The 19,494-nt window shown below is 44.8% G+C and overlaps 1 protein-coding gene across 1 annotated transcript in view; it reads left to right on the top strand.

Annotated features, from left to right (window-relative positions):
* The window catches only part of DNAH14 (dynein axonemal heavy chain 14), a 319,741-nt gene that overhangs the window by 237,553 nt on the left and 62,694 nt on the right, over positions 1 to 19,494 (top strand). Inside the window, 6 exon segments of the mRNA XM_053909500.1 lie at positions 1,684 to 1,815; positions 2,182 to 2,277; positions 12,518 to 12,658; positions 13,787 to 14,002; positions 17,306 to 17,536; positions 18,454 to 18,575. Of these exon segments, the coding sequence (XP_053765475.1) occupies positions 1,684 to 1,815; positions 2,182 to 2,277; positions 12,518 to 12,658; positions 13,787 to 14,002; positions 17,306 to 17,536; positions 18,454 to 18,575 (938 nt within the window).

The following is a 19,494-nucleotide window of genomic DNA, read 5'->3' as shown; positions in this document are numbered from 1 at the left end:
TGTGTGTAGTTCCCGGTGTGTCTGTGGGAGGGGACGAGTGTGGGATCCTCCTACATCGCCATCTTGAACTAGATCCCTGAGATTTATTTTTATTTGCTCAACAAATATTCATAGAACAGCATGTGCCAGAAACTCTTATGAACACTTAAAAAATATTAGTTCATGCTTGAGGAGATGGGGGACAGACTGGGGCATAGAACAAATTGAAGAAAATAAGGTAGTCTGGATGCCTAGTGAAGGGCTTTCCTGGAGTAGATTGAATTCAGAAGAATATAGATTTCCTGTAGGATTCCAGGAGCATTGAGAACAGGGCCAAGGCCTGCAAGCATCGGGCTCAGGGCCCCGGGCAGGTGGGAGGCCGTGCTGGGCAGGTGAGTCTTGGAGGAGCAGCTTGGTGGAGTAGCTTCCTTACAGGGGACATAAGAGACATTATGCTAGGTCACAGGAGCAACCCGTTCCTTTATACGTAATAGGGAAGCCAGACATCCAAGAGCTCATTTCACAGTTAATTAATTACTTAGAATGATGATCTGGCTATTGGGATGTAGGGCCCTGTATGAACAAGGTGAATTGTTTAGCAGAGTGTTAATGTTGATGTCCATATTATTCATGAATTAACGTAACAGCTGCTCACTCTCTGAAGCGTTCTTGCCAAAAGGATTCCCTGTGGTTTAAACAGATCTTTCAAGCTAAAATAATAGCTCACCTAAAGAAGTTGTTAAAAGCATGACAGTGTCCGAAGCAATAATGAGAACGCCAATAGTAATCCGATAATGGGCCACCGGCCATCTAAATTATTTAGCAAAATGGTTCTGTCCTACAAGAGGGGAAATGCCTGGCTGAAAAGGAAGACAAAAGGACTGTCAGTCTAAGAAAGATTTTATTCCGGTTCTGGCTCCCCAAAGTAGATGAGAAATAGTATGTGCCCACCTCGGAACAAGGAGTACCATGGAGCTGAGGTGGCTCTCTTGGCACGTGACACGGATGAGCGAGAGAGTGTCCTCACTGAGCCTCCGTGTCCCCCCGGCCGCACCGCCACCCCTGACTAGACAGACCTTTAAATAGGCACCGTGCCCGGCGGATGTGCCTCTCGGGCAGCAGAAGCTGCGGGCAGGGTCCTGCTCCCTGACGCCTCAGGTGCACAAGGAGGCTTCAGACCTTGCAAGCTGGAGGAAGTTAACCTGGTGTACTTTTGTTTTAAAACGGAGTTCCCGGGACAGCCGGGGGGCTCAGTTAAGTGTCCGACTCTCGATTTCGGCTCAGGTCATGATCTCATGGTTCCTGGGATCGAGCCCTGTGTTGGGCTCTGCACTGACAGCTCAGAGCCTGCTTGAGACTCTCTCTCTCCCTCTCCCTGCCCCTCCCCCCTCCCTCTCTCCTTCTCTTTGTCTCTCTCTTAAAATAAGTAAATAAACTTAAAAAAATAAAACAAAGTTCCTTTTTAAACAGTACAGCAAAGCCACTGTGACAACAGTAGCAATAATCAGATGTTTACAGCAGCGACTTCCCCCTCCTCTGCTGCAGGGCCATTGCACCCGCGGCTACGTGTCGTTAATTCCGCCACCGAAGAGTAGTTGAGTATTTCTCATACGAAATAAAATTTCACTTTCATGTGAACTGGGGGAAGAAAGCCTCAGCTCAGCACGTCTTTTTCTTGTGATACATGAATTGTGTTTTCTCTAGGTTTTCATGAAGCTGAAAAAAATTTTGCTCTTCCCTGATTTCAACCCAAACAAGATCGCCCTCGTTTCTATAGCCTGTTGCTCTATGTGCCAGTGGGTCATAGCTTTGAATAACTATCATCAAGTGCAGAAGGTACGCTCTTTCCCCGGAAATATCTAGAACAGCCCGGAAGGGACGCTTCCTCGTCCCAGAAGTAGCTCGTGCTTAACAGTGCTCACAGAATACCTCACGAGAACCACTTTCCTCAAAGACCCTATGCCGACGCCTGCAGATAGCAAGTACATCTGTCGGGTTGTTTTATTTACGGCAGCTGTGCTGTTTTAGTTGTTTTAGTGTGTGTTAGTTACCATAGTGAGTTACTTCACACCCCTTTTGTGCACATCATTCCAGGAGAGGTTGTTATAAGAATTGACACAAATGCCTGCCAATCAAAAGCGACATTTTTAACGGCAAACTTGACCTTTTTGAACACTTAGGTGTGGTGACCTTCTTTTTCAGCTCGTGGGCCCCAAGCAGATCCAAGTGGCAGAAGCTCAACGTGTCCTAAAAATTGCACGACAGAGGCTGGCCGAAAAACAAAGAGGTTTGCAGCTGGTAAGGCATTATTTGCTTGTTAAACTTACAGCCGCTTTGTGAGACGACTCACCAAGAAGAGTCATTGTCCCAGGAGAGTTTACCAGTTCAGGAGAAAACGAGGATAACAAGGGTGGTGAAGAGATTAATTGTGGTTAAGTAAATAACACAGACACTATATGTAAGGTGCCATCACATAATAAGACGCTCAGTAATGCTAATTATTACTGTGTCCGTAGTATATTGACCCGTTTCACCGAACTTCTCCCAGGAGAGCTTTGTGACTTCAGTTTACCGAAGACTCGCCCAGTATCAACCTGTGTTCTTAAAAACTGTCCTTAACCACCTGTTTATATCAATTACTCTGTTGCTTTGTAAAGACATGGTTGTTTCTTTTTCTTTTTTTTTTTTTTGATGTTTATTGTTGAGAGAGACAGAGTGTGAGCAAGGGAAGGGGCAGAGAGAGAGGGAGACACAGAATCTGAAGCAGGCTCCAGATTCTCAGCAGGCTCTGAGCTGTCAGCCCGGAGCCCCACGTGGGGCTCAAACTCACGAACCGTGAGATCATGACTTGAGCCGAAGTCGGACGCTTCACCGACTGAGCCACCCAGGGGCCCCAAGACATGGTTATTTCTTAAATGTCTTGGTTTTAAGCTAAAGTTGGGGTGTCATTATGAGAGCCAGGACTGAGGTCACCAGCCCTCGGACACACATCCTGAGAGTGGGTGAGGTGGCACCCTGCAGATGGCCACATAGCAGGGAATGTCTCCCAAACCCCTACATTTCAATGTGGTTATCTACACTTTAAAATCTGGGAATTTATTTAATGGGGCACCCGGGTGGTTCAGTCAGTTGAGCGTCCAACTTCAGCTCAGGTCATGATCTCACGTTTCGTGAGTTCGAGCCCCGCGTCAGGCTCTGTGCTGACAGCTCTGAGCCTGGAGCCTGCTTCAGATTCTGTGTCTCCCTCTCTCTGCCCCTCCCCTGCTGGCACTCTGTGTCTCTGTCTCTCTCTCTTTCTCTCTCTCAAAAATAAACATAAAAAATTTTTTTTAATTTAAATCTGGGTATTTATTTAAAATTTGAATTTCTGTCTTCTCCTGATTAATTCAGAAGATCCGGCAGCCCTGGGCCGGCATGCTCACCAGGTGATAATGAGCCCCCAAGTCACGTCAGGCATTTCTGTCACCTGCTTGGCCCCCTGGGCATTTCTTGTAAACCCAAATATATATATAAAGTGTTGGACATTTTTGAAGGAAATTATTAATTTTTTTTCTTTATGTGGATAAGTCATTTTATTGCTAATATTTTTTTGCAGGTTATGACCTACCTATATAGTAATATTTAGATATGTGTGGATAATAGCTGACATCTATGGTGTGTGTGCAATATGTTGCAAATACCATGCTGATGCTTTATACAGACTTGTCATTTAATCCTCAGGTCAGCTTTCAGAAGGTTTATAAGGGCGGTGTTTATAAGGGAGAAAACTAAATGGAAAGATTCAACATTTGTCCAGCATCTTTTTTTTAATGTTTTTATTTTTGAGAGAGAGAGAAGCATGAACAGGGGAGAGGCAGAGACAGAGGGGGACAGAGGATCTGAAGCAGGCTCCACACTGACAGCAGAGATCCCGACGTGGGGCTCGAACTCATGAGCCATGAGATCATGACCTGAGCTGAAGTCAGACACTCAGCTGACTCATGCCCCCAGGCGCCCTATTTGTCCAACATCTTGAGCCTCTAAGTGGTGACCACGCTCTAACCCAGGCCGTCTCACTCAAGCCCACACACTGACCTCTGACCCTACAAAACTCTCCTATGCAGGAGTGATATGGGAGGCATCCGGCAGCCACTGTGGCTCAGGCACCAACCAGGGAGCGCCAACTCTTGTCACAGAGCAGCTTCAGGTCCAGAGGCCACCAGAGAGGACTGACGGGGGGTAGAGGGCCAGGGTGGGCAGGGGTAGGGCCGACAGTGGGCTCTCCAGGGCATGAGGCAGTCCCGTTCAGTAACCACCACAGATATAGCTCGACATTTTAACAACCGGTGTGCCTACATCAGCCTAGTTCTGTCCCACACACAAGTTAATGATCCAGGAAAGGAAAAAGTCTGCTTCGGAACTTAAAGGAAAACAATTAGACGTTATACAACCCGGTAAGCAGGCAGCTCGAGAACAGATGCAGTCGAGTCTCGGACAGCACCAGTCCATCTACACGGATTTTTCCCCATAAATACCAGGACAGGCCTGTAAATGTATTTTTCTCTTCCTTATGGTTTTCCTAACGGCATTTTCTTTTCTCTACCTTGCCGTATTGTAAGAATATAGTCTGTAATACATGTGACATGCCGCGTGTGTGTTAATTGACTGTTACCAGTGAGGCTTCTGTTCAACAGCAAACTATTAGAAGAGAAGTTTTAGGGAGTCAAAAGTTTTACGTGGATTTTCAGTTGCATGGGGGGTCGGCACCCTAACCCCTGTGTTCAAGGCTCAGCTATAATTTTTAATTTAGCGTAAATGTCCATTTGGGCTTTTTTTCCAATAATTATTAGAAACACTATGTAAATAAATCTTAAAATGATGATGTGCCTGGTTTTCCAGGAAATTCTTAGTCCCTAAAAGTCAATTAAAGAAAACTTGAGGGATGCCTGGGTAGCTCAGTTGGTTGAGCGTCCAACCCTTGATCTCGGTTCAGGTCATGACCTTATGGGTCATGAGTTTGGGCCCTGCATTGGGTTCCGTGCTGACAGCGCGGACGGCCTGCTTGGGATTCTCTCTCCCCCACTCTCTCTTTGCCTGTGTCCTGCTTGTGCTCTCTCACTCTCTCAAAATAAATAAATAAACATTAAAAAAAAAAAAACAACTTGAAAGACTGAACAAGCAAAAATCAGAGATTTAAAGGGTCTGAGACAGAAGATGAGGAAAGAGAGGGATGAACAGAACAGTAAACTGATGAGACCCACAGACAGTGCAGGACACTCCACGCAGCAGCAGAACCCACGTTCTTCTCAAGTGCACATGGACGTTCTCCAGGGCAGACCCGATGTGAGGCCACAAAATGAGTCTTCATGGGTTTTAAAAGATCGATATTGTATCAAGTATCTTCTCGGACCACATGGAACGAAGTTGAAGCCAACAACAGAGGAAAACTGGGAAATTCACAAATATGTGAAGATTTGTAATCTGTAAACAATAAACTCTTAAGCAATCCCTGGGCCAAAGAAGAAATCATAAGGCAAATTAGAAAATACTTAAAGACGGGGCACCTGGGGGGCTCAGTCAGTTGGGCGTCCGACTTCGGCTCAAGTCATGATCTTGCTGTTCCCGAGTTTGAGCCCCACGTCGGGCTCTGTGCTGACGGCTCGGAGCCTGGAGCCTGCTTGGGATTCTGTGTTTCCCTCACTTTCTGCCCCTCCCCCGTTCATGTTCTGTCTCTATCTCAAAAATAAACATTAAAAAAAATTTTAATAAATAAAATAAGGTTGCAAAATGCTAAATCAATATACAAAAATCAGTTGCATTTCTATAAACCAACAACAAACTATCCAAAAAAGAAATTAAGAAAACAATCATATTTACAATTGTGTCAAAAGAATAAAATGCCGAGGAATACATTTAACCAAGGAGGTGACAGACCTATTTTCTGAAAACGTTAAGACACTGAAGAAAGAAAAGGAAGAAGACACAAATAAATGGAAAGATACTCCATGCTCATGGCTGGGAAGAATTAATATGGTAAAGCGCCCACACTACCCAAACCAAGCCTCAGATTGAATGCCACCCCTTGTCAAAATTCCAAGGCACTTTTCACAGAAATAGAACAAACAGTCCTAAAATATGTATGGAACTACGAAATTTATTACCTTTTGTCTTTTTGATGATGGGCATTCTAACAGGTGCAAGGTGGTGTCTCATTGTGGTTTTGTTTGATCAGCATTTCCCTGACGATGAATGATGTTGAACATCTTATCCTGCTGGCCTTTGTGTGTCTTCATTGGGAAAATGTCTGTTGAGTTCCTCAGCCCATTTTCCAATCAGATACTGTGGTTTTCTGTTATTGAATTGCAGGAGTTCTCTGGAGATTAGCCTCTTCTCCAACATATGGGTAGCAAAACTGTTCTCCCATTTTGTTAATTGTTCTTTCGTTTTGTTGATTGTTTATCTTGTTCTGCAGAAACCTTTGAGTTTGAGGTAGTCCCATGAATCAATTTTTGCTTTTGTTGTTTGTGGTGTTGGTGTTACGGCCAAAAAAAAATCATTACCAAGTCCAATGTCGAGCAGTTTCTTGCCTACATTTTCTACTAGGAGTTTTATGGTATCAGTTCTATGGTATTTAGATTTATTTGGAGTTAATTTTTGTGAGTGGTGTAAGATACGAGTCTGCTTTCATTGTTCTGCGTGTTTTCCCAGCAGCATTTGTTGAAGAGACTGGCCTTTCCCCGTTGGGTGTTCTTGGCTTCCTTGTTGAGTTGCCAGATTTGCCAGATTTGATCCTGGGCTCTCTACTCTGTTCCACTGGTCTGTGTACCTATTTTATGCCAGTACCACACTGTTTTATTACTGTATAGAAATGCTACTGGTTTCTGTGTGTTGGTCTTACATCCTGCAACCTCACTAAAATCGTTGATTAGCTCTAACAGTTGTTTGGTTGAGTCTCTGGGATTTTATCACATCATTTGCAAATAGTGACATTTTTACTTATTCCTTTTTTTAAATTTTTTTAATCTTTACTTATTTTTGAGAGAGAGAGAGAGACAGCGTGTGAGCAGGGGAGGAACAGAGAGAAAGGGAGACACAGAATCGGAAGCAGGCTCCAGGCTCTGAGCTGTCAGCACAGAGCCTGACGCGGGGCTTGAACTCACGAACTGTGAGATATGATGTGAGCTGAAGTCGGACACTCAACCAACTGAGCCACCCAGGTGCCCCAACTTATTCCTTTCTGATTTAGGTGCTTTCTATTTGTTTGTCTTGCCTGGTTGCTCTAATCAGGACTTCCAGGACTACATTGAATAAGAATGGAGGGGGGCGGGTATCCGTGTCTTGTTCCTGAGCTTAGAGGAAAAGCTCTCAGTTTCTCACCGTTGAGTATAACATTAGCTGTGGGTTTGTCATAACTGCTTTTTATTTTTTTTTTAATTTTTTAAATGTTTAGTTTTGAGAGAGAGAGAGAGTGAGTAGGGGAGGGTCAGAGAGAGAGGGAGACACAGAATCTGAAGCAGGCTCCAGGCTGAGCTGTCAGTACAGAGCCCAACATGGAGCTCAAACTCACAAACACCGAGATCATGACCTGAGCAAAATCAGATGCTTAACTGACTGAGCCACCCAGGCTCCCCTGTAACTGCCCTTTATCATCTTGAGGTTTGTTCCTTCTGTATCCAGTCTGTTGACAATTTTTATCATGAAAGTGTATTATGTTCTGTCAGATGCTTTTTCTGCATTTATTGTGATGATCATGTGATTTTGATCATTCTATTGATGTGATGTAAAACATGTACTGATTTGCACATGTTCAACTACCCTTGCATCCAGGGGTTAAATCCTTCTTGGTCATGGTGTAACAAATCTTTTAATGTGTTTTTAAATCCAGTTTGCTAGTATTTTGTTGAGAATTTTTGTATCTATATCCATCGAGGATATTAGTCTGTAGTTTTATTTTTCAGGTCAGTTGCTTTATTATTCTGTAGTTTGGGATAAATAATTATGTTTCTGTATCTTTCTTGACTCTCTGTGTTGGTCTCTGTGCATTTGATAAAATAGCCACCCCTCCCTGTCCTGACAGAGTGGTCCAGAGGAGGGGATGAACCTCATCAGCCCAGCCTGAGCTCCTGGTTGTCTCTCACACCACTGTGACTGCCCAGGCAGCCTTGTGCGCTCTCAGCGGCTCCCCGTGTTCAGCGTGTGCCAAGATCTATCAATGTCCCAAAGAGGAGCATCTCAGTCAGCACTGAGGCTCATTGGAAGCCTGTGTAAATAGTTCTCTTCAGGGACAGCTTGGGAGATGGGTGTTTCTGTCTGCATCCTCGGCACTGAGCCAATTAAGATCTGTTTCTTTGTTTATTATAGTTCTGTGGGACCCACAAATGCAAGAGCTGCTGGACACCAAAACCAGGTGCTCAAGTGGTATATCCTCTGGGCCACAGCCACCAAGGCCGGGATGCCATATATGTGCACAAGTTCCTTCCAGGGAGAGGGCAGAGACCTTGAGTGCGCCAAAGGGAGAGTGTGGAGATGGTACCTACTGGTCCCCCCTAAATGTGCACTAAGCTAGAAGCCTGGCTTAGTGTGGCCTCAGGCCACAGCCTCATTCAGAGAGGCCTCTTTAAAGCAAAGCCTGGGAGGGAGGCATTTCTATCTCCACCCTTGTGCTGCGTCCTGGGGGAACAGCCAGTCAGAAAGTATTTGTTTGCTATAGTCTAGCGGTCTCATGGATGCAGGCCCTCTTGGCTTTCAGAGCTAACTGTTCGGACTCCCATCCCTCAGGCAGAAGTCTTAAAAGTTGAGACACTAGGTGTTGGGCTCAAAACCTTTGCCTTCAGAGAGAAGTTGGGAGTTGGGAGTTCTCTCTTGTGTATCTCTTGCATATCGCTGTGCCAGGGGCGGGGTTGTGGTGAGAGTGTGTCTCAGCCTTCCATGTTTGGATGTGAGTACTTCTCGTTCGCCCAACGTATAGGAGTCGCTCCGCTGGTTTCCGAATTTCTTTCACGGGGAACAGCCCCATGTATGGCCGTAGGCTTGGTGTGGCCACAGGAGCAGGTGAGTTCAGATTCCTCATCTCACCATTTGGGACTGGAACTCCCTTTCACTTATTCTTGACTCGTGGTGTCTTCCATTTTGGTATGTACTCAATTCCCATGATCCTCACGATTTTTTGTGTATTTTTTATATTTTCACTCATTTACCCAACAAATACTTATTTATAATACTGTCTATTTGTTTTTATTATTATCAAGTAGTAGGCGAGAAAAAAATAAAGTCTAAATTTCAGTCAGAACCTTACTCACTGATACTCTCCATTCCCCTCCAGCTCACAACCATGGCCTTCATGAGAAGTTGCTAATATGTTAACTCATTGAACCCACACAAGTGTATTTGAAATGTATATATGTATATAAAATACTGACAGATACACTTAATACTTTAAAAGTGAGTGTAGTAGTTAACTCCACTGATTTTAAGCCCTTCACTGAGGTTTTCTCCTCACTGAGTTATATTCTGTCTCCCATTTTAAAAATAGGTCTCTTGTTCATCTGTGCCCTAGTATAAAAAAAAAGTTCATAAAACTCTAGGGAACTTAGGGGAAATCAATAGCGCAAGAACATATTATATTACATGAACATTCATTTTAAAATGTTACCTTGGGGAGTACCTGGGTGGCTGAGTTGATTAAGGGTCCAACTCTTGATTTTGTCTCAGGTCGAATCTCATGGTCCATGTTTGAGCCCCACGTCCGGCTCTGCACTGACTGCACGCAGCCTGCTTGGGATTCTCTCTCTCCCTCGCTCTCTGCCCCTCCCCCATCCATGTGCGCATGCTTTCTCTCTCGACCTCTCTCAGAAATAAGTAAGCTTTTTAAAACACGTTACCTTGGGAACACAGTGTTGTCATATAATAGAAATTCCGTGTGTTCAAAGATGCTCAACATCACTGACTGTCAAGGAAAATACAACAAGATGCCATCATACACCTGTCAGGGTGGCTAAAATCAACAACACAAGAAACCACAGTGCTGGCAAGGATGGGGAGGAAGGGGAACCCTTGTGCACTGTTGGTGGGAATGCAACCACTGTGGAGAACAGTATGGAGGTTCCTCAAAGCATTAAAAAGAGAATTTCCACATTATGACCCAGTAATTCCACGACTGGGTATTTACCCAAAGAATACAGAAACACTAATTCGAAAAGAGGTATGCAACCCTGTGTTTATTGCAATGTTATTTACCAAAGCCAAGACATGGAAGCAACCTAAGTGTCCATCAGTAGACAAGTGGATAAAGAAGATGCGGATATATACACAGTGGAATATTACTCAGCCATAAACAAGAATGAAACTTGCCATTTGCGATAACGTGGATGGAGCTAGAGAGTATAATGCTAAGCAAAATAAGTCAGAGAAAGAAAAACACGTATGATTTCGCTCATACTTGGAATTTAAAAAAAAACAAACAAAGGGGAAAATAGAAAGAGAAACCAAGACAGACTCTTAACTGCAGAGAACACAGTGCTGGTCACCAGAGGGCAGTGAGTGGGGGGGGGGGGGGGGGGGGGTGGGGGAAATAGGAGATGGGGGATAAGGAGGGCACTTGTGATGAGCACCGGGTGATGTAGGGAAGTGTTGAATCACTGTATTATACACCTGAAACTAATATAACCCTGTACATTAAACTGGAACTAACGAAAATAAAAAATTTAAGTAAGTAAGTAAGTGATGGTACAAAGCAAACAAAAAAAAAAAAGAAAGATTTCATGTGTTTAATTGAATCTGTAAGTCGTTCGCTTGAATCTTTATATGACTCGCTCGGCCATGAGTAGCAAGAGTGTTTTCTCAGAAAAATCAAATCGGAGGGAAGGAGCAAGCAAACACAACATTTTTTTTAAAAAAAATTTTTTTTATAACGTTTATTTATTTTTGAGACAGAGAGAGACAGAGTACGAACGGGGGAGGGGCAGAGAGATAGGGAGACACAGAATCAGAAGCAGGCTCCAGGCTCTGAGGCATCCGCCCAGAGCCCGATGCGGGGCTCGAACCCACGGACCGCGAGATCGTGACCTGAGCCGAAGTCGGACGCTTAACCGACTGAGCCACCCAGGCGCCCCTACAACATTTTATATCAGAGTAGAAGCAACGGAGTAATGATTGTGGGTGAACCAGGAGTGAGTCGTAAATCATTAGTCACTCCAAAATTAGCTCGTGTGTGTATGTGTTTAAAGATTAGGCATTTTCACCAGGATAACATGTTTAGAATAGGAGGAGAAATCACAAATTATGAACTGCATTCAGTAAGCACAGTTTTGTGTACACAGTTTGTGAACCTGCCGTGTTCAAGTCCCCATGCTAAGTACAGTCTTCAAAGATTTTGAGAAGACGAAAATATCTTTCAAAACTACAAATAACAACATAAAGATAATATAAGGATACTAAGGGGGCGCCTGAGTGGCTCAGTCGGTTAAGCATCCGACTTCGGCTCAGGTCATGATCTCGCGGTCCGTGAGTTCCAGCCCTGCGTCGGGCTCTGTGCTGACAGCTCAGAGCCTGGAGCCTGTTTCAGATTCTGTGTCTCCCTCTCTCTCTGACCCTCCCCCGTTCATGCTCTGTCTCTCTCTGTCTCAAAAATAAATAAACGTAAAAAAAAAATTAAAAAAAAAAAAAGAAAAAGGATACTAAGGCCACAACCCCAGAGATAATAACAGGCAACGTATAATTACTTCTCAAATGGCAGTTATAAACTGTGGATTTGACAAGACTGAGGCTCTGTGACAGCTGCAAAGTGGTGAGAATTTTAAAGAATGCTTTGGATTTACATCCCTTTAAGGAACGGTTTCAGGCATTAGGAAAGGACGGGAGCCACATCCCAGAAGGACGCACGTTTAAGGAGTGTTTCAGAAATGCGGACAAAAGCAGTCTGGCTACAGTGTACTATTACGGGAAAGGACATGGCATTGGGGAGGAGGGGGTTGGGGTCAGACCGTGGAGGCTTTTATTGACAAGACCAGAAATTTGAGCCGTATCTGTAGGCAGTCACTTCTATAGAGTCTCAGATGCTCAAATGCTTTTGAGCAAGGGCGCTAGCAAGATAAGTGGTAATTTAAGGAAATCGTCTTATCGGCTGTTCATGAAAATGTGTTTCCGGCTGACTGCCTGCGGATAGTCTAATGGCCACTTCGTCCGACCAGCCTTACTTCGAAAACTCATCGGTTCCTCCAGGCTGGTCATCGTATCTAGAATGACGAAGTTCGGTCATTTCATTAGAGAAGGAAACTGGATGTGACACAACATTTTCAGTGCAAAAAATAAATCAGAAAAGGATGAATCTTCAAGGGCCAAGCTCGTAAGAAAGCCTAGTGAGGAAGGTGGCATTTTACACAGTAACTTTAGTATCAAGAAATCCTGTACTTAGTTACTACATTTTTCTTGTCAACACAATCCTCTGTCCAGGATGTGTAAATGGAGTGGTTACGCACCATACGCGTACAAATGACAGTTAAACTCTTGAGGCAACATGAGAGTGACACTTGGTCTCAACAGTGAACGAACTGTCTTTCAGGTGGAAGAACACGTGCTGGCCTTGCAGGCGGCCTACAAAGACCTCGTGGCCAAAAAGCAGCTGCTAGCAAACAGAAGGAAACTGGCCACCAGGCGCCTGCAGTGTGCATCTGTCTTACTAACCAGCCTGGAAGGCGAGAAGGTGTGGCTCTCTCTGGCTTTATGTCCCGTCCTTAATGGCTACTGGGCTTGGCGAACCCAAGATGTCACTTTCCCTGAAGGTCGTATCACGTACCTCCTCAAACTCTCTTCTCATCCAGTCTTTTTTACTGAGATCAGCAGACACTCCTACTCCTGATAAAAATAAAGGAGTCCTGGGGCGCCTGGGTGGCTCAGTCGGTTGAGCGTCCGACTTCTGCTCAGGTGATGATCTCACGGTTCGTGAGTTCGAACCCTGCAGTGGGCTCTGTGCTGATGGCTCAGAGCCTGGAGCCTGGTTCAGATTCTGTGTCTCCCTCTCTCTCTGCCCCTCCCCCACTTGTGCTCTGTCTCTCTGTCTCTCAAAAATGAATACGTGTAAAAAAAAAATTTTTCTTTTAAATAAACAAAGGAGTCCTGGTCAAGTAGCCTTAAGACAGAGGGAACAGACTATGCAGATCAGACCTTACTTTCTCTTGCTCCCAAGACGTCAGTTCCCTTGTCTGATGAGGGGCACAGAGTCCATGAGTATGTCATGAGCTCCCCGGTCCAACGCAGGGACCACCCCCGCCGAACGCATAAAACAAGGGTGGCTGAAAGGGAGGGGATGTCATCAGGAAGGGAGAGGAACACCTCTAGAGCTCTTTTATCTTCTGTTTTCCATTCCCTCTGATCCTCCCTAAGCTTCAACCTCCTCCTCCGAAAGTGAAGTCAGTGGCTTTTACTTAACAGGGTATTAGAAGTGCCAAGTGAGATGTTCAAGGTAAAATGCCGGTTAGACACGTTAGGATTCGATAAATGCCGATCACTATTATTATTGAATATCATTAATAATACAATGAATTACTCTACTTATGTTAAAAATTATCTTCATCACACAAAGGATTTGACATGGCTATCAGCCCTAACACACATGACACTGTTGACAAATCCAAGGGTAGGACTCGTGTTATCCTCAGAAAACAGTTTGTGTTATAATGTCCTCCATTACTCCCTTTGATGCAAACACCGATGAAAAGGGTCATAGTGGTAGCAATGCTGGGTCCCAGTAGAGGACCATGAATACCTAAATGTCTCATGATAGCATATTTGATGTCAAGTTTCAAGAGCTCACTTTTATGTTAACATTTAGACTCAATGGCCAGAAACAATCGATCAAATAGACAAGAAGTTGGAAAGAATCTGGGGTGACGTGCTTCTTTCAGCAGCGTGCATCGTCTACAGCGGGGCGTTGACAGCAGAATTTCGCCAGTTGATTGTGAACAAATGGGAGACTCTCTGCACCGAAAACAGCATCCCTTTGTCGCCCAACTTTTCTTTAATTGAAGTCATGGCCCCAAACCACGAGGTACTAACGTATTTCTGTTATCAGTTAAGGGGCTGCTGTTCTTGATTTGAATTTGGGGCGTAAGTGCATTTTGTTTTGACTTAGATCTTTTCCCCAACTTGTTTTAACAAAGGAAAATACTGAAATTTGTTCCGGGTCTTTAAAAAAAATTTTTTTTTTTTTTAAATTATAGTTCTTTTTTTTTTAATTTTTTTTTTAACGTTTATTTATTTTTGAGACAGAGACAGATCATGAGTGGGGGAGGGTCAGAGAGAGAGGGAGACACAGAATCTGAAACAAGCTCCAGGCTCTGAGCGGTCAGCACAGAGCCCGACGCGGGGCTGGAACTCACGGGCCGCGAGATCATGACCTGAGCCGAAGTCAGACGCTTAACCGACTGAGCCACCCAGGCGCCCCTTTTAAATTATAGTTCTAATGCCTCAGTTAGTTCCATCTCTTTCCCATCCTCTGGGCAAAAGCCACAGAATATCCTCTTACTCGTTGTAATCCTCCCGACCTACCCTAAGAAGTATAGCCAGTTTCTCTCCCAGAAACCCCTTTCATTAATAAAATCAGTGAACTTACTGAACCACAGGTAGCATTCTTAGAAAGAGCCAACAATATAGACCTCACATTTATCCACGTATCAATAAATATTTGTTGTCGATCTATGTTGAAAGGTTAAAAAAAAGAAATACCTCTTTTTAAATTCATCCCCAAAGAGTAATTTTAGATTGATTCCCCCAGTGATAACTCAACTTAAACTGACTATCCAATCTATAAAAAGTCTCAGAAGCAGATACTGGCTTCTCATTTTCATAATAGTAGTAACCAACTTAAGCCCAAACATATCCATAATTATATTAGATGTAAACAGTCTTAAAGGTCCATATGTGTGCCAGGACAAACAGTGACACCAAAGGAGAACAGAGAGCCCAAAACAGGCCCATACACACACGGACAAAGCTGATATTACAGTGCAGGGAGGAATGGGTAGTCTTTTCAGTAAATAGGGCTGAGTAATTGAATATCTGTAAGGAAAGAAAAAGAAAGAAAGAAAGAAAGAAAGAAAGAAAGAAAGAAAGAAAGAAAGAAAGAAAGAAGAAAGAGAGGGAGAGAGAGAGAAAGAAAGAAAGAAAGAAAGAAAGAAAGAAAGAAAGAAAGAAAGAAGAAAGAGAGGGAGAGAGAGAGAGAGAGAAAGAAAGAAAGAAAGAAAGAAAGAAAGAAAGAAAGAAAAAAAGAAATTTGACCATGACCTCACACCAAACATAAAAAGTCAACTGCAGTTGAACTGTGGACCCAACTGTGGAAGACACAGGAATAAAGCATAATTTAGGAGAGTATGTTCATGACCCAGGTTAAGAAAAGATTTTTCAAGCAGAACTAACCATAAAGGAAAACATTAATCGAATTACATTAAAATTTACACCTTCTGTTCATCCAAAGACACCACTGAGAGGGTGTAAAGAGAAGTCAAAGAACAGGAGAGGATATTTGTAACACCTGAGTTCAACAAAGGGCCGAAGCGTCCTAGCCGTGGTACAGTAACCACCAATCAATGAGCAAGAGACGTTCAACCCAGTAAATAAATGGGCGAGAGCCTTGAACAGGTCGCTCACAAGAGACTATGCAAATAGCCAATAAATATTTGAAAGGGACTTACCATCACTATTCATTGGGGGAATGAGAGTTAACTCTAGAGATATCACAACACATCAGCCAAAGGACTAAAATCTGAAAGACTAACAATATTAAGAGTCAGCACGGATCTGGAGTAACAAATTCTCATATACTGCTGGTGAGAATACAAAATGCTAAAATCATCTTAGAAAGCTGACTTTAGCTACAAGTATTAAAAATCCACATACCCTAAGACCTAACATTCCTAGGTGTCTCCCCAAAGGAATGCATATATACGTTGATCAAAAGAATATAAAAGAACGTTCACTGTGGCGTTGTTTTAGCCAAAAACTTGAGACACAATCCAAGTGCCCTCCCCAATAGGACAGATAAATAAAGAAGCCTGGGTATGTTCATACAGTGGGTACAGTTGGACCACTACACCCACGAAGCCAGACAGAAAAGAGGATATACTTTAACTTTCCTTGATCGAAAGTTCCAAAATTAGCAAAATGAAACTATAGGAATACATACTTCAGTAAAACAATAAGGAAAAGCATGAAAGTCGGGGGCATGATTAATTTTTTAAAATACAAACTCTGGGGGCGCCTGGGTGGCCCCGTCGGTTAAGCATCCGACCTCGGCTCATGTCACGATCTCACGGTTTGGGAGTTCGAGCCCCACGTCAGGCTGTCTGCTGACAGCACGGAGCCTGCTTCGGATCCTCTATCCCTGCCCCTCTGCACCTTCCCCACTCACGCCCTCTCTCTCAAAAATGAATACACATTTTAAAAAAAAAATCCAGAAGCAATTACTGAATATGAAATTTTCTTAAAAAAAAATAATAGCATAAAGTAGAAACTCGAGTCTGCAGCTTATATCTCTGTCCACGCTGACCTCTGCTCCACGCCTCGATTTGGGTGCAGTCTGTGCCCCAATCAGCGGGACTCCCTGTGGTTTTCAGGATTCTTCGCCCCCTCATGTTTCCTTCTATGTAGACGTCAAGAGCACACAGTTCTTCACGGGCTTAAACAAAATCTTTTTCTTTCTTTCAAAACTGAAAAGTATCCTTGGCTCCTCACGGGGATGCCCTGGCGCCTCTCCCTGGAATGTCTCTGCTGTCCTTTCCTTCCCCGACCTCCATGGGCCTTCTGGGCTTTTTTCTCCCAACCTGCTGAGACTGCCAGGAAATCCGGATGAAGTTTATCCATTGGAGTCAGCTTCGGAGTCAAACCCTCGGTCTGCCTCTTACTCTGACGGCACGACCGCGGGCGAAGCCCAGTTCCTCCTCCTGAGAAGTGAGGGCTGCAGCAGTTAACTAGACGATGACGTGTGTCCTTGGCGGCGGCGGGTGTGCGGTGGCCGCCGCGCCGCCATCTGTACGATTCTGTGGCGTTGCGCGTGTCACAGACGCATCAGAGCCCAGCGTCCTTGGGAACAGGCGCCCGTCATATTTCGTATCGATCTCCCGTCGCATCTTTGTTGTGAGGGCCGCTCCTCCGTCCTGATGAACAGAAAGGGGTAATTTAGCGAAGAGTTACCCAGAATTTCGTATCCCAGTGTTTTAAATGATTCATGTCCTCACTCCTTTTAAATGTCATTTGCTTTTTCTAAAGCAGTGGCCCTGTAGGGTGCCTCAGTGTCCCGTAGGGACAGCGCGAGCAGGCGTGCGGAGCAGTGAAAGCACTAACGCTCTCATTCCAGATCCGCCGGTGGCATTCTCAGGGGCTCCCGCTCGGTCAGTATTCAGCAGAGAACGCCATCTTGACCAGGAACAGCCTGCAGTGGCCGCTGCTGATTGACCCACATAAGCAGGCTCACAACTGGATCCGGCAGACGGAAGGGTCCAGGCTGCAGGAGCTCTCCATGGAGGACGGCAGCCACATCCAAACTATTGAAAATGCTGTGAAGACAGGAGGGAGTGTCCTCTTGCAGGTATTTGGACGGAATGGCCTGACTCCCTAATTCTGTGCAGCTGCAGTGTAGACCGTGCACTGAGCATGGACCCCCTAATTCCCTGCAGCTGCAGTATAGACTGTATGCACTGAGCATAGACTCCCCTAATTCGTGCAGCTGCAGTATAGACCGTATGCACCAAGCATGGACCCCCTAATTCCCTGCAGCTGCAGTATAGACCGTATGCACCAAGCATAGACTCCCCTAATTCGTGCAGCTGCAGTATAGACCATGCACCGAGCATAGACCCCCTAATTCTGTGCAGCTGCAGTATAGACCATATGCACTGAGCATGGACCCCCTAATTTCCTGCAGCTGCAGTATAGACCATATGCACCGAGAATAGACTCCCCTAATTCGTACAGCTGCAGTATAGACCATGCACCGAGTATAGACCCCCTAATTCTGTGCAGCTGCAGTATAGACCGTATGCACCGAGCATGGACCCCCTAATTCCCTGCAGCTGCAGTATAGACCATGCACCGAGCATGGACCCCCTAATTCCCTGCAGCTGCAGTATAGACCATGCACCGAGCATAGACCCCCTAATTCTGTGCAGCTGCAGTATAGACCATATGCACTGAGCATGGACCCCCTAATTCCCTGTAGCTGCAGTATAGACCACGCACCGAGCGTAGACCCCCTAATTCTGTGCAGCTGCAGTATAGACTACACACCGAGCATAGAGACTAAAAGCTTTTAATTACAGGTAACTTTGTCAAGGGAAAAGTAATAAGTACATACGTACAGTGACTTATCAATGTTCCGTTCTCTCAGATCAGGCTTTCTTTGGTGCCCAAGTACTAACAAGATTTACATTTTTAAATGCTGTGACTTTCCAACTGACTTATTTATTATAAGATGAACTTTTTATTTATGTCTGTTGGGTCTTTCAGAATCTCCCTGAAACATTAGCTCCAAGTTTAAAGGCAATTTTGAAGAAGGAGATCTATCAGAAAAGAGGACAATATTTCATAAGGGTTGAGGATTCTGAGATTGAATACAACTCCCAATTTAGGTAATGTCTCTCACAGTTAAATTGAGTCAAATATTTGTATTCTCTAAGATCGATATCATGGAAGGCCCTGTGCCTCAGTCCTGGTGAGCTTTTCCTGGAGGAAATGGTGAGATTGCGTTTGGAATGTTTTGTTTGTGTTTCCGGGGCACATTCATCAGTACACAGAAGAGAGAACGGAGTTTTGTTCATCAAGCCGTTCCCAACCAGTATTTTCCGTGCCGTGCCTGATAAAACCTGGGCAAGAGGGGTCCCCAGAAAGGTGTGGAGCGGCAGCCAGCCGGAAGCCGGACCCCACTCGACCCCACTTGATCTGTTTGCATCACATCTGATTTTGGCAGGAAAAGCTTCTGCTCCTTTATCAAACAAAATCCGTACTGGATATCTGGAGGGAGCAGGGAGAGATTTTGCCTGGTCCGATGAAAACGTTTCCATGTTCCCGGCAGTTAGGGACCTTCAGGAACTCTGCCCCCTCCCCTCCCCGACCAGCCAGCTTCGCCAAGGACTTTTATACAGTCACACTGAACACTATAAAAATGCAGTTCCCAAGGGAATGAGACATTTGAGTTGCCAGAGACAAGCACTCTCCCCGTGAACTCCTAACCAGCAGGTCGTTATGTAGGGAGTGATCAGCACAGGGGAGTTAGAAGCTGGGTTTACTGGTACCCAGCCCGGTGCGCTTAACTGCGCTACGGGGGCTCTGACACGCTGGGTCCTCACCTGGTCCTGGTGGTCAGTGGGTCGATCTGTCGGTCAGCGGGTCCTTGCCCCCGGGCACGGTCCCAAAGTCTGGCTCTTCACCACCCCCTTGCAGCCGGGAATCCCCTCTCCCAGTCTCCCTCCTTCGGTTAAGAAAACATTTTGCAAAGTACAGTTATGTTCCTCCAAACAACATTCTAGGGATCTGATAGGTGTCACTCAA

Source organism: Panthera pardus, unplaced genomic scaffold (genome assembly GCF_024362965.1).
Source record: "Panthera pardus isolate Hobbes unplaced genomic scaffold, ASM2436296v1 HiC_scaffold_21, whole genome shotgun sequence".
Classification (NCBI taxonomy): domain Eukaryota; kingdom Metazoa; phylum Chordata; class Mammalia; order Carnivora; family Felidae; genus Panthera; species Panthera pardus.
This window is presented reverse-complemented; position numbering and strand designations above follow the sequence as displayed.